The sequence below is a fragment of the Vanacampus margaritifer genome, chromosome 12 (assembly GCF_051991255.1).
Source record: "Vanacampus margaritifer isolate UIUO_Vmar chromosome 12, RoL_Vmar_1.0, whole genome shotgun sequence".
Classification (NCBI taxonomy): domain Eukaryota; kingdom Metazoa; phylum Chordata; class Actinopteri; order Syngnathiformes; family Syngnathidae; genus Vanacampus; species Vanacampus margaritifer.
The window spans coordinates 2,588,246-2,603,064 of NC_135443.1; the positions used below are offsets into that span (position 1 = coordinate 2,588,246).

The following is a 14,819-nucleotide window of genomic DNA, read 5'->3' on the forward strand; positions in this document are numbered from 1 at the left end:
TCAAATTAACCTTTGAACACTTCATATACACACATATTGCTAAGAGCTCACTCATACACGCTCACACACACACACGCACACACACGCACACACACACACACACACACGCACACGTGATAGAGCTACCTGTTTTTCACTCACTTAGTGGCTACATAATCTTTCTGTCTTCCACACACACTCCCCCCACTCGCAGCCAGTGGGTGTGTCAACAGGGGATTGGTCCTTTCTGCTGGGTAATTGATGAATTATATGCAATATGCAAATGAGGCGCCATTAATCTCCTGACTGACAGCTTCGTTTATGGGGCCTTAATGACGGCTGGATTAGATTCTAATTAAAATCTGCTCAAAGACACCCCACGCTAGGAAGCGGCTGCCGCTCATCTATCGCCCTCTCTCTTTTTTTTTTTTTTTTTTTAATCTCTCGGACCCTCCTTCCATATATTCCATCTCTCCCTCCGCCTTTCCTCCTCCTCTGCACACTTTCTTTCGCCTGGCTCCGTCTTTTAATATCCCTCCTCGCGGGCAAACATGCGCCCACAGCCTCATGTTATGAAGTGTGTAGTATGAGAGGAGATGAGCCGCGCTGCTTGTCATTAAGCCTGATGTGGCCCGTGTCATTCCCCCTGTCAGGACATTCACACCGTTTAGTTCGAGCCCAAGTGATGTCTGACAGCTTTTCACCAACTCCGCAACCCCCCCCCCCCCCGCGCTCGCCCCCAGCCCACAAATAGGATTGATTGAGCATGTCCGGCCCAATCACGGCGCTCAAGAATGCACGACACGCGACGTCCGCATGGCTGGATTGGTTTGAGCCCACGAGCCGGGCCACGTCACAACAACTTCGACCGGTAGTTCTCAAACCTTTTACATTAAGTGCCATCAAAGTGTTCATCGAAAAAACAAGGTTGCTCCCAATTTTAATGCACCACACACACACACACACACACACACACACACATACTTGTATATACACTGGGTGGGGCCACATTCACCATGTAGGGGCAGAGTTCGCCAGTTGGCGAGCTGGTAAACTCAGGAACAGGTTTAGTTCTCACTAGGCACGCTGGCGTGACGACCAGGACCTTTCCCTGCCGGGCCTGGGGTTCGCTCCGGTGCTCCATCCCTCTCCTCAGCGTAGAAAAAAAATATACGAAAAAAAAAGATGATAGATATGCTCTCAAAGACCTTAACGATATGAGTAAAAAAGGTTTTACACTTCAGTTCTCTTGCACCTTATTTTGTTGACGTGCAGCATAACAGCTGAATGCTGCTTCACCATGTTTGCTTTGAACTCTGTGCTCCATTAATTGACACGCTGAGCTCTATGAGCTTTTCTTTAATACATTCAGGACCTAAGCCATTCAGTGATTTATACAACGCTAGCATCATTTCAAATTGACGACCAGGACCTTTCCCTGCCGGGCCTGGGGTTCGCTCCGGTGCTCCATCCCTCTCCTCAGCGTAGAAAAAAAATATACGAAAAAAAGATTATAGATATGCTCTAAACAACCTTAATGATATGGGAAAAAAGATTTTACGCTTCAGTTCTCTTGCACCTTATTTTGTTGACGTGCAGCATAACAGCTGATGCTGCTTCACCATGTTTGCTTTGAACTCCGTGCTCCATTAATTGACACGCTGAGCTCTATGAGCTTTTCTTTAATACATCCAGTACGACCTGAGCCATTCAGTGATTTATACAACGCTAGCATCATTTCAAATTCTGCAGCTGACTGTGGGAGCTTTAGCTGTAGTCGGTCCCTCGGTCTGTGATTGGTTAATTTTTCCTCTGGCGGTGTTTTCTTAAAAATGATATTAGTCACAAGAGAGAGGCCTGATTTATTCACAGATCATTTTACTGACAGTTGCTGTTCACATTTTGACATCATGAGACCAAGATGACTGCTAGCAACTGATTGTTATTGTCAGAGGGAATTGAGAGACTGGAAGAGTCACAGAAAGGCATTCCTGCAGCAAACATTTGAATTTTGCCCTTTGTTAGAAAACAGGAAGTTGTGTAAAAAGAACATTTTGGACATTTGCATTCAAAAGTTGAGAGGAGGTCAAATTGAGTTAAAATGCTTTAAGTTCTTAAATCTCACCTGAAAACCCAACATCCTTACCTTTTTTTTTTTTTTTTTTATGAGTAATGTACTTCATATGGTCAAAATAGCCAGAACAACTTGTAAGAAGTCAGAAAAGTAGTCAAGCTGTCTTCTATCACAAAGTGATGACGTGCGTAAAGGCGCTTGAGCACGGTTGAGTGCGGGTCAGTGGGGGACGATGCCGGTAGAGGGAAACTCGGCTCCAGCGCAGTCCAAGACAATTGGCCCAGTGTGAGTCTGCTCCAGGTAAGAAGAAATTGGAAAAAAAAAGCAACAAATGGCCAAGTGAGACAAGAAGGAGTAGTGGGCGAGCGCACACATTTAATAAGCACACAAATGAATGAGTAAGCTGAACAGTAATGAGGCGCTTTATTGATGCCATAGGGGGAAACTCTTTTTTTTTTTGTTGTTTTTGTTTTGCTTTGCTCGGATCTTCGGGGGTGGGAGGGCAGATTTGCCATGCAGCAGCCTTCCAGGAAAACACTCGGGTTTCACTTGTTATCGAATTTTACAGACTTTACGGCCAGTTTTTGTTCACACGGGCCACCCGTCTCAGTCTCAGCATGACTCAAAAAGAGAGCATAAAACACTCAAGTGGATTCTAACCCACGTTGTGCTCCGCAGTTCGAGGCCCGGCCGACCGCCCAAGAGGCTGCAGACGGTGACTGACGGCGCCGCTCACCACATGCTGTCCCACGGCGGTCTGATGCACGCCGGGATCATGCCTCCCGCAGGTGACCACCCAGCACTCGCGCACACACGCACTCTTTTTTTACCTGCAAACAAATAAAGCGCACGGGGACCGCAAAATGTCACGCGCGATTGGAGACACGGCACCGGTTGAGCGCGTTGGCGAGCCGTTTGCCATCATTCTCAAGCTTGAAAAAAATGACACGTTCTTGGATGAGTTTGGCGTGGAAGAACTCGCCAATTTTCTTCTCAAAGAATGGGCAAAACACTCTAAAAAATGATAAAAAAAAGTCTTACGCACGCTGTTTTAGTAGCAACCATAGCAACAAATTTATTGTCTTTCATTTTTACTTCCTGTTTTAGACACATGTCCCAATACTTTTGTCCATAGATAGTCATACTTTTTTTTTTTCCTCTATAAAAGGGCTGGGCAAATTTTTGTTCTCAAGGGTTATGGGGTTCCATGAATGCCAAAAATATGTGACGTGACATGTCAGTGTTTATCGAACGTTGAACTGGGTTTGTGTCCATGCTAGGTATGTACGTGCCTATTGATGGGCGTATATGCTACGTGTATATGTGCGTGTTTATGCTAGGTGTATATGCTACATGCTTATGCTAGTTGTATATGGCTACGTGTTGTTGGACAATATCGTTGTTATTTGTTACCTCTTGTCTTCTGGATATGCCATTTTGACAACCTGGTTATGCTTTTGTACCGCAATGGCACCAGGCGCATTTTAATGAACCAATTCTGGGTATAAAAAACAGCAGAATTAAAGCAACTAATATTACACAACTGTTGAACAAAAAAAATGGGCCATGCTGTGAACTATTTACTTCCCGTAGATGTTTTGGGCTGGTGTCCCAATACTTTTGTCCATATCTATAATCCACAATTTCCATTATGCACTTTTGACAGTGAAAGAATGTAATGATTAGTAACCGCCAGGTTAATAAAAATAAGCAGGTTGCCAATATGGCAGCACAGTGGGGTAGTGGTTAGTTTTTCCGGCTCGCAGCGAAGATGTTCCGCTAACCCTAATGAGAACAAGCGGCGTCGAAAATGAAAGGATGGAGGTTGCAGAACAGATTGAGGATGAGGTGACTTTTGTGACTTTCTTGCATGGACACTTTGCACCCATCACCCGCACAAGCGTTAGGAGGGGGGAGCAGGAGGGGGCGGAGTTGAACGAGGTGACTGATTAATAAGATTAACACACACTGCTGACACTTCAGATAAAGACATGCAAACTTTTTTCTCTCTCTAGTTGAACTACAAAGTTCACAAAAGTCCTTCGTAATCTTCAAACCTGCGAAACTTGCAAGCTATTAATTATCTCCTGATAAGTTTACGCATAATTTGATTTTGGAAACAAAAGCTATGGAAGCATTTTCTGGTTGTGTAAACGGCAAGAACAGATCATAAGCGGTGTTTCAGTTTATTTGCAAAAAGCATCATGACACTGTAGCACAAGTGCAAGTACTGATAATTTCAAGACCAATATCAGTCGCCCTCTTCAGGCCGTTTTACAATCAAGAACTAGACATGAGAAATTAGAAGATTAAAAACTACTGCGATAAATGTTTTTTTTCCTTTATAATGATCTGTTATTGTTTTTTTGGGGGGAAATTTGATGTATCAAAAGTAGTTGTGGGATCGCTATTTAGTAATGGTATCGGTGACTACTAAAAAGTTGAGTACTTGTACAAATTGTACTGGTATCGGTCTGAGTGGTATTGAACATCCCTTAAAAAAAATCATCAAAACATTTTGTAAGATGTTTTTATTATGGAAAATAATATTCTATAATAGAGTTATTTTTAAATATAAACACATACAGTAGTAAACACAATGTGTTTTTGGTTAGTAGTCAAGAAGACCGATAACCGATATTTCAAGCCGATATTCATTTGCAGTAAAAGAGAAAACATTAGTGTCAGAATAAAAATAAAAATAAAAATATTGTTTAGCTATAAAGAATTGACAGATTTGTTTAAAAAAAAATTTTTTTTAAATTGCAGGGTCATCAGCATGTGTTAAACTGAATTCAAAAGTAAGTAAGTTTTCCAAAATTTCGACATAATTTCTTAATTTAACTCTTTGACTGCCAGACGTTTTCAGAAAAGGGATGCCGTGGGTGCCAGCCGATTTAAGCATTTTGACTGATCTTTCAAGGTCCACAGAAAATTATGTGTTTGGACTATGGAAACACACATACTACCAAATAAAAGATTGGACTCTCATCTTTCATCAGAAAAAAAAGTTTGTTTCTACCTTATTCCGTTTTTCAGTAATCAACAATAGAAAATGGTTAGTTTCACCTCTGTTTTGAAACAAACGTGTTTTAACGTCTTTGGCACTCCTCCATAGGATTTTACTAAACGTTATTTAACGTTTTTGGCAGTCAAAGAGTTTTAATTAAAAAAAATTATTATTAAAAATAAAAAGTGTAGGGAGTTCCCAGTGTCAGCAACATTTTGTATACAGTGGAATTTTAAAAAAAATAAATGAAAAGTTTGACACAAGCATGCATATGTAGATAATTTGGTGTTTTTTTTTCAGGTTTCATAAAAGGTCTCAAGATCTTTGCAGACAGTGAAAAATTGGTCTGAATATGTTTAAAAAGTATTTGCGACAATTAAAAACTGTCTGTGAACATTTCACAAATCCTGATGAAAAGCCTAAATTTGCTACGTTCGCAAGCATTCACCACTCAGTGCGATGCCAGCTTTATCAGCCTTCAGATTCCTAAAAAGGCCGATGCCCATATTTGGCATTTTGACAAATATCGGCACCGGTAATCGGCCCGGCCGACAATCGGACTTTCACTATTACATTTTTATTTTTTTATTAATCAGGCGATTAATTAGTTTGCGATAATATCAGAATTGGCATCAGTCTAAGAATAAATCCAAATTGGTCGGGCCCTAGAAATTGCTCTTCAATTAGTCAAATGCCTCCAAAAGGTCATAGCATAGCACCTCGTTATTAAGCTTGTTTGTGAGCCCTGTTTGTTTATTTGCGTGCATTTGCGTGTGCGTACGTGTGTGTGCGTGCGTACGCGTGTGTGTGTGAAACGAGCGGCAGAAAAGTCATTGTTGGCACCTGACCGATCTCAAAGTTGCCCTTGTCTTTGTGTCGTCTGCGCGAGCTGATCTTTTCATTCTGCTCCTCAAAAGATTTTCTATTAGCCGCCACTTCCGTTGCCGTTGTTCAAAGGCGCTCCACAGCGTGTGTGCTTGTTGCTCCAGAGCGTCTCTCTCTGGGGGGAATAAAACAAAACAAAAAAAACGCCCTCTTTCCCACCTCAAGAGAGGGCACGGCGGCAATGTCAGCGCCGGTGATTAGAGGCAGGCCCACATGAGAGAAAAAAAAGGAGAGAGGCGAGGACATTTGAGCATAAAAATAAAAAAAAAGGCGGCGGGAATCGTTTGATGTGATCCCCTCCTTAGTGTCTCCCTCACACACACACAAATGCAACATGGCGGCCTGGCGTCCCGCTGTGATGCTGACATTTTGAAAAGGTAAAAGTGAGGCGAGGAAAAAGGGCAGCGGAGAAGATGAGAAGAAAAAATGGGACAATTTGTTGTGGTTGTCGACGTTTTTGGTGGGACAGAGCGTCTTTTGTGTGAAGAAGAAGAAGAAGGAGGAGGAGGAGGGAAAAAAAACAACAGAGCAGTTGAGCTTGGTGCTAATGTTTCGATGTAGCCAAGATCAGGAAATTAAGACTTAAGGCTTGTTTGCATTTCCTCACTGTTGTTTGCACAGTTGTCCACTTTTAATAATTCGCCGTGTTTGTCCGCATTAGTGCAAGACATATTTAATTGTATGAATTTGGAAGCTTGCCCTTGCGGGTCAGGGCACGTTCACAGCTTCACGGAAGAAATGAAAATGTATTCTCCTTACTTTTGTACGACGGTGTATTAGGGCCACACGTATGAATACATATTTTATTAAAGGGCGGGGGCAATATTCCGAGAAAAAAAAACTTGTAAATTTGCGACTATAAAGTAGCAAGATTTGCAAGAAAAAAAATCTCTTTACACATTCATACATTTTGTTTAGTTTTTTTTGTACTTCTAGCTAAGTTGATGTGTGGAATTTGCTGCTCTCCGTCTTCCACTTGCATTTACCTAAAGTATGCTAGCTTCTGATTGGTTAGTGTTTCGTCAGCTGATAGGGGATCAGGAAGTGTTGTTGATTTAGCTGCTGAGTAAAGTTTAAATTATGATGAATGAATAAATCCGTCTCCATTTTTCCATTCATTTTCATTTTATTCATATGTCACATTAACCACCAACAAATCCTCACATTAGACACATTCTCGTAAGTTTTTTTCTGCCACTTTAGAAAGTTGCAAATGTACGGGGGCATTTTCTCGCAAATTTGCCATTTTATAAACTCACAAATTTGCGAGTTTTTTTCTTGCAAATATGCCACTTTATAAAGTCGAAAATTTTATTTTTTTCCTCGCAAATTTTGACATTTTATAAAGTGGCAAATTTGACATTTTATAAAGTCGCAAATTTACGAGTTTTTTTTCTCGCAAATATGCCGCTTTATAAAGTCGAAAATTAGAGTTTTTTTCTCGCAAATCTGCTACTTTAGAAAGTTGCAAATGTACGGGGGCATTTTCTCGCAAATTTGCCATTTTATAAACTCACAAATTTACGAGTTTTTTTCTTGCAAATATGCCGCTTTATAAAGTCGAAAATTTAATTTTTTTCCTCACAAATTTGACATTTTATAAAGTGGCAAATTTGACATTTTAATAAGTCGCAAATTTACGAGTTTTTTTTCTCGCACATATGCCACTTTATAAAGTCGAAAATTAGAGTTTTTTTCTCGCAAATCTGCCACTTTAGAAAGTTGCAAATGTACGGGGGCATTTTCTCGCAAATTTGCCATTTTATAAACTCACAAATTTGCGAGTTTTTTTCTTGCAAATATGCCACTTTATAAAGTCGAAAATTTTATTTTTTTCCTCGCAAATTTGACATTTTATAAAGTGGCAAATTTGACATTTTAATAAGTCGCAAATTTACGAGTTTTTTTTCTCGCAAATATGCCGCTTTATAAAGTCGAAAATTAGAGTTCTTTTCTCGCAAATTTGCCACTTTATAAAGTCGCAAATTTGCCACTTTATAAGTCGCAAATTGACAAGTTTTTTTCTCGCAAATTTGCCGCTTTATAACGTTTTTTTTCTCTGAATATTGCCCCTGCCCTCTTAATAAATTATATAATAATATAATTAATAATTAATATATATATATATATATATATATATATATTTATACATGGCCCTAATATGCTGTCGTACTTTTGAAAAGCAAAAAGAGGGGGAAAAAAAGTAGCTGATTTACTTTCTAATAGTGTCGTGTGTGGCTAGAATGGCGAGTGTTGACGGTGCGCCGTGTGGACGAGATGAATGTCTCTCTTGATTCCCTGCCAAACGAAATGAGCGGTGCAGCCGAGCGTCTGGAATGAATGTCTTCCAGTGACAACCTCCTGCACATCCGTAGAGCTTAATCTTCCACTGGGGCCATTGATCTAAATGCTATTGATCCCCTTACCTTTCACTCGCTCTCTCGCCCAAGCTTAAGGAGGTTCGGTTTAGTTACATCTGTGTGGCTTTCATTGCGTGTTGTATGCAACTTCCTGTCTACCATTTTTCATATACAAATGGATAGAAAAAGTAGTTGAGGTGTTCGCATTCTTTACTGTCAAAAGCAGGCCAGATCAATTTGAACAAAACATTTGAACATTCTGATGGAAGTGTGTTAGTGTGCTTTTTTCAGCACAGCGCCATCTACTGGATGTGGTGAGGTACTGCCCATTATGCAAAATTGCCCCCCCCCCCAAAAAAAACCCAACAACAACTGTCTTTCAGACCTAAAATCCTGTTGGAGGTCAATTTCATTATCTGTTCCCGCAGATCTGTCCGCCCTGGCCAAGAAGATCAAACTGGAGATGGGCGGTTACCACGGCAACCAACATCATGGAAGCCACAACGGAGAGAACGGCGACCACAGTCCCGGATTGGGTCGGTGTCATCTCTTTTTGTCCACACACACACACGCTTGAATTTTTAATTACTTTGTTACCACACAATAGTTACATTGGTGCACTTCTGTCAATACTAATTGCACAGCTGTGTTTACATGCGGCTGATTGGACGCAGGATGTGACATCAGCTCAGGAAGGAGTCCAACATCAAAGGAGCTAACAGTGCTACCTTCACTTACAACTTGAATTCATTTCATGACCAAGTTTGAGAAAAATCGGCCGATATCTCTTTTAAAATCGGCAAAGAAGTTGACCGATTGTTAATCATTGTCCAATGATTTAATTAAATCTAAAATGGTTTCAATCAATTATTTATGTCAATGTCAGGTAAAATGAATAAATAAAATAATGCAACAAATAATACAGGGCTGGGCTTTTGGGACGCCAAATGTAAATGTGGAGCAGATGAAAGGACGGAGCGGGCCGTGGTGTTGCGCTTTGCCCACCTTGTGGCCGGAGACGGACAGCCAGCGAGATAGAGAGATGACTAAGATGAGAGGCCGAAGTCCAATCGATAGCCTTCTCTCTAATTCACTACCTTGAATGCAAACGACAAACGGGTGGGCAATCGATGGCACACACACACACACACACACACACACACACACTCGCGCACAAGCCGGATGCCCCCCCGCCACCCCCCCCCACCCTCCACCCCCGTTATCGACAGGCTAAAGCGACATCAGTGTGTTTAGACAGATGACAGGGTTTAATACGGCGGCCTGCGTGGAATACACTAGCAGTCCAGGGCGCGCGCACACGCACATACACAAGTCGAGTTTAAATTATGCGCGTCTGTCTTTATATGTCGCTCTCATTACTATTATTAGTATCTATTGTATGCGTTTCTGCGGGTGCTCACGTCCGCTCGTAAGCTCTGTTTACCGCCGCCGATAGCATCTGCGTGGAGTTAGGTGGCATGGTTACCACCGCCCATTAGAAACCTGTAAAGCGTAATCACTCTTAATGCTAGAGTCAAGTGGAAACACACACACACACACACACACACACACACACACACACACACACACGCATGCATTCATGCATACGACATGTTTTTTTTGTTGTTTTTTTTTCTCCAGCGCCACCCACTGCCTTATGGGAAGTGTAGGGCCCCTACTAGGGCTGGAGGCAGCACAAAGGCGGGTCTCGCACAAATGCTGAGCGCGACACCTTTCGCTAGCGCCATTTGCGCGTTTAACAAGATCTTCTGGGAAATTTACAGCCACTGTTTGTTTACAGTAATGGTTTGTTTGGATAAACAGAAGAGAGCCACTTTGACTTTTGATGTTTTTTAATGAAACATAAGCGAGAGCGATGGGAGGGCCAAGGAGAAGAAGGGGGGGGGGGGGGTGGGGAGCTGGGGGTGAGAATGGAACGATAGCAGGAAGGTGGAGGTGGAGGAGGTGGTGGGCGGGGACAAATGCGCACGGTGGCTGCTGCTTGATTGTGGCAGCAGCTGTTTGTTTACGTTCCACTTTTGCGTTTTTTCTTTTGTTTGGATTGTTTGCAGTCCAGTGTTCCAAAACACACACAACATCAAACATATGTTGACTTACTCACCAGGCATTCTCGGAACGACCGATTAATCGGCTGATATTAGCTAGCTAAATTAGCACAAATCGGGCGTGTGTTTTTTTTTTTTTTGTGCGTTTATTATATTTTACACATAAGTCAAAGATAATGACATCTTCATTACATTAAAAAAAAATCTCCCTCCTTTCTGCCTTAATTGATATTTGCCTCACTTTCTTTCTTCCGTGCAGCTTTTGTCTTCCTCTGTTCACTTTTTTCCTGACTTATTTTACTTTCTTTCTTTCTCTCCTCATGTCCTGTCATTACTGCTTTCCGTCTTTCTGTATTTTTTCTTTCCTCCCGGTGTCTTTCCTTCCTTCTCTACCTCCCTCAATTCTTCCACCATCCTTCCATGCTACATTTACTTACTTTTCTTCCCTTCTCCCCCTTCCTTCTTTTTTCCAGTCACCCTCAATTTACTTGTTACTCTCTCATTACTGTCATCATTGTATACTTCCTTCCTTCCTTTATGACTTCCTTTATTGCTTCCATTATTGCTGTCTTCCTTCCTTCCTTCCTCTTCGTTTCCATCCGTAATTTACTGTCACTCATACCTTCATTTGATTTCTTTCATTATTATTTGTTTTCCTTTGTTCCTTCTCTCATCCTCCTTTCCTTAAATCCTATTTCTTATCGTCCTTTCCTTCCTCTCTTCTTCTGTCCTTCCATCATTCCCCCTCTTCATTCCTCCCTAAGTCCCTTTCATATTATTTATGACAATTGTGCAGAAAGGCGACCAACGTTGTGTTGTTCTCTCCCCTCCTTTGTGTGCATAATTACCCATCATGCATTGCTGGCCCGGCACCAGGACTGCCATCAGCTTCTTTTGTTCCACTTCCTCCCCGTGTGTGTCTTTTGTTTTTGCTTGTGCCTTTATTAAATGATAAATATTTATGTCAAACCTCGAGCGCCCCCCCCCACAACCCCAAATGGAATTGTTTGTGTCCTGACCAGAGGGACGTCAACAAGCCACAGGGGTGCTGTTGAGAGAAGGGATTTCCTTTTTAAAGCCAGTCAATTCTTGACTTAAAGAGAGCTTTGTGAACAATAGATTGGCCGAGATGAGATGAGGTGCGCTTGGAAGTGGCGAAAGTGCGTCGGAATATCAAAAGGGACATTGTGGTTGTTTGCCGCTAGTGTGGCGGGCAGCGAGAACATCATCGCGTCTTTGTGCTGTCGTGAGCACAACTCGAATGTCACCTCAATGCAATTCAGAAAAAGTAAGACGCAGAAAATATCTCACTTGGGGCTCACAGAGATCCCAAAATGTTCACACTATCACCTTTTTGTCCACTTTATTGGTAGGCCCACTCTTGTTTGTTTTCTGCCTCGGTGCCGTTCTCTTGGTCAGGCGTGAGCACTAATGAGTACGGGGTGGTTCTGTTCTGGCTCATTACGAAAACCATGGCACTTTCAGACACCTATCCATTAACTTTCCAGGGACAATGTAGCTGAGACATTTTTGAATGATTACTAACTAACTAACTAACTAATCGGCTAACTAACTGGCTAACAAATCAACAATCTGACTGAAAAAGAAGCTGTTAAACAATCACAACAATGTGACTGAAAATTAAGTAATTTACAAAAGAAGAACCACTCACTAGGTTACTGACAGACAAGTTACAAAACACTTGATGAAGAGTAAACTAACTAACTAACTATCTAACTGGCTAACAAATCAACAACCTGACTGAAAACTAAAAGCTAAACAATCAACTAATTGACAATGTGTCTGAAAACTAACTAACTAACTAAGAAGAAACGCTAACTAGCCAACTAACCAAAACCAAACATACAACCATCCGAGGGACAACTAACCAGTTAAACAACTAATCAACAATCTGACAGAAAACTATCTGACTGAATAACTAAGACACCAGTTAACTAACTTGCTCACAGACAAGTTAGAAAACGCAAATTTCTAACAAATCAAAATCTGAACGAAGTAGCTAGACAACTAATCAACAGTGTGACTGTAAACTAACTAATTAACTAAACAAAGAAGAAACACTCTAATGACCAGCTTACTAATTAACAAAGAAGAAACTAAGAAGAAACACTAACTCAATAAACAACTAATCAACAATCTGACAGAAAACTAACTAAATAACTTTTTGGGTTTTTAGCCTAATCCATTTTTTTTGTTGCAGACATGCATGAACCGATATTGTCTTAAAAAAAATACAGAATAGTATTTGCGTATTTGCATAGGGCTGCACGTGCAAGATAGACAAAATGTACAAATCTACAAAATTTGCATTTATTTTATGTTGCCTCTTTCTTTTTCTCAAACTGCTTTTATCGACCAATCAATAATATTTAATTAGTAAATATTCATTAAATAGCCATTAACATCTAGGTGATTAGCATCAATTCCAGTCTTGCTACTATTTGTTTGCGTGACGTGTCCGTAACTTCTTCAGTAGACTCTTGGACTTTGAGTGTTGTTCCATATTTAGCTTTCGGTAGTTCTTGATTGGGTTCAGAATCAAACTGTGACTAATGACGTATATTGGGCCTCATCCTCGGCGATTACAGAAGGCTCCTCTTATATGAAGGGGGTGGGGGGGGGGGAGCTAACCTTACTCATCTTCTTGTTTTTTCCCTCTCAAGTTCTGGACCAGCTGCCCTTCATGATGATGTCACATCCCCTGATCCCGGCCAGTCTGGCACCGGCCTCCGTTTCCATGGCGATGGGCCAGATGAATCGCCTGAGCACGCTGGCCAGCATCGCCAACATGGCACAGCTCCACCACGTCAACTCTGCCGCCCGGCCCCCCGCCTCCGTCATTAAGGTGAACGTGCGCGCAAGCTTGCCCACCTAAAACGGAAAATCATGTCCGACTGCAGCCATGTGGTCACATTGCTCATAGCAAGTCGCGTGGACCAATTTTAGTTCGGAATCATACAGCCAAAATAGCAAGTTGATGTTGTCAGTTCATCAAAAAATATAGAGTACAATCAGAGGTGGCAAATCCAGGTCCAGGAAGAAAAAACACAGTTTGGCTTGAGGCTCCCTAGCTAGCTCCCATGGTGCTTGTTTACCTCTTAGTGCTTGCTAGCTAGCTAGCTAGCTCCCTAGCTAGCTCCCTAGCTAGCTCCCTAGCTAGCTCCCTAGCTAGCTCCCTAGCTAGCTCCCATGGTGCTTGTTTACCTTTTAGTGCTTGCTAGCTGGTGCTTGTTTACCTTTTAGGGAGCTAGCTAGCTAGCTAACATCAGGGGCTAAAGCAAACTTTAAACCACCTCTGAGTACAGTATATCCAACATTAATGTTTTTGTGTGTTCAACAGGATGCCATAAAAGTTATATTTTTTCAGTGTATTAAACGCGCTGCACTGTATTTGAACTGGACTATTTTTGTGTGCCTCCAAATAGATGCAGCAACTGACATGGCTCACTCCAAAGGTTATAGTTTTCCATGACAGAAATATGTATTTTACTGGTGTTCATTGTCCTTCCTAACTATGTCAGCCTTCTTCATACTTTTAGTGCAGAATCCTACAAAGTAGTTGTGAGAACAAATGAATTGAAATTATTTGCTAATCTCCCGCTCATTCTCTCTGTTATAACGATTAATACATTTGAAAGTATGATGTCACATTTTAAGAAACAAAAAAGTTCACTCCTGATTGCAAGGAGGAATACTTTGTTTTGAATAGCTCACAGTTTCCGAGACTAATAACAATGATCCCAATTGTTCTGGGAAAAAAACTCGAGTGCAATAGTTGACATCACATTTTCCATCAAAATCCCCGCATTCACCGGCCTCTACATTAGGTACACCTACCTAATGTTGTAGTTTTAAGAAAAATGAGAATGGATTGTGAATTGGGTAATATTGGTGCTGTTTTAGCAGTTTGTCAGATTCAGGAATAACCGTCCTCTATTTTGCCAATAGGAGCGAATGCACGACGATAGCCCCTCCCCTTCCCCCTCGCTGGAGGAAGCGCAGATGTCGTCCAATCACAGCAGCGTGTCCAGTTCGCCCTCTCACACGGAACGCGCTACAGAAAACACATGTACGTACGAAAGCCATATTTTCACAAATGCCAAGCACAAAAGCCATATTGTGATGCCAGTTTGAACTTTTTTTCTACGTTTTGACTTCAGACCAGCTCCCCGATAACGTCACTTTAAGTCACTGCGTGTTGGCACAGTCGGGGGGGGTCAGAGAGTCCGACTCGATGGAATACAGCAAGGAAAGCAAAAGAGCGCGCGCTGACAAAGGTAAGACGCCTAAAAAGAAAAGTGGCTCAGTGGTCAGGTTAAAAGGGGAAGGTTTTTGATTTTTGATTAATTTATGTATTTATTATGGGTGTCAAAATGAGTGCGTTCATTTTGAGTTAATTTAAAGTTCCTTTAACGTGCGATTAA

At 41.5% G+C, this 14,819-nt stretch overlaps 1 protein-coding gene across 3 annotated transcripts in view; it reads left to right on the forward strand.

Moving 5' to 3' along the window:
- Positions 1 to 14,819, forward strand: part of dachc (dachshund c) — a 40,009-nt gene that overhangs the window by 10,965 nt on the left and 14,225 nt on the right. For all 3 annotated transcript variants that reach the window (XM_077582637.1, XM_077582635.1, XM_077582636.1), the window contains 5 exons: positions 2,732 to 2,841; positions 8,737 to 8,844; positions 13,059 to 13,240; positions 14,344 to 14,464; positions 14,556 to 14,672. In XM_077582637.1, the coding sequence (XP_077438763.1) occupies positions 2,732 to 2,841; positions 8,737 to 8,844; positions 13,059 to 13,240; positions 14,344 to 14,464; positions 14,556 to 14,672 (638 nt within the window). The remainder of the gene's footprint in view (positions 1 to 2,731; positions 2,842 to 8,736; positions 8,845 to 13,058; positions 13,241 to 14,343; positions 14,465 to 14,555; positions 14,673 to 14,819) is intronic.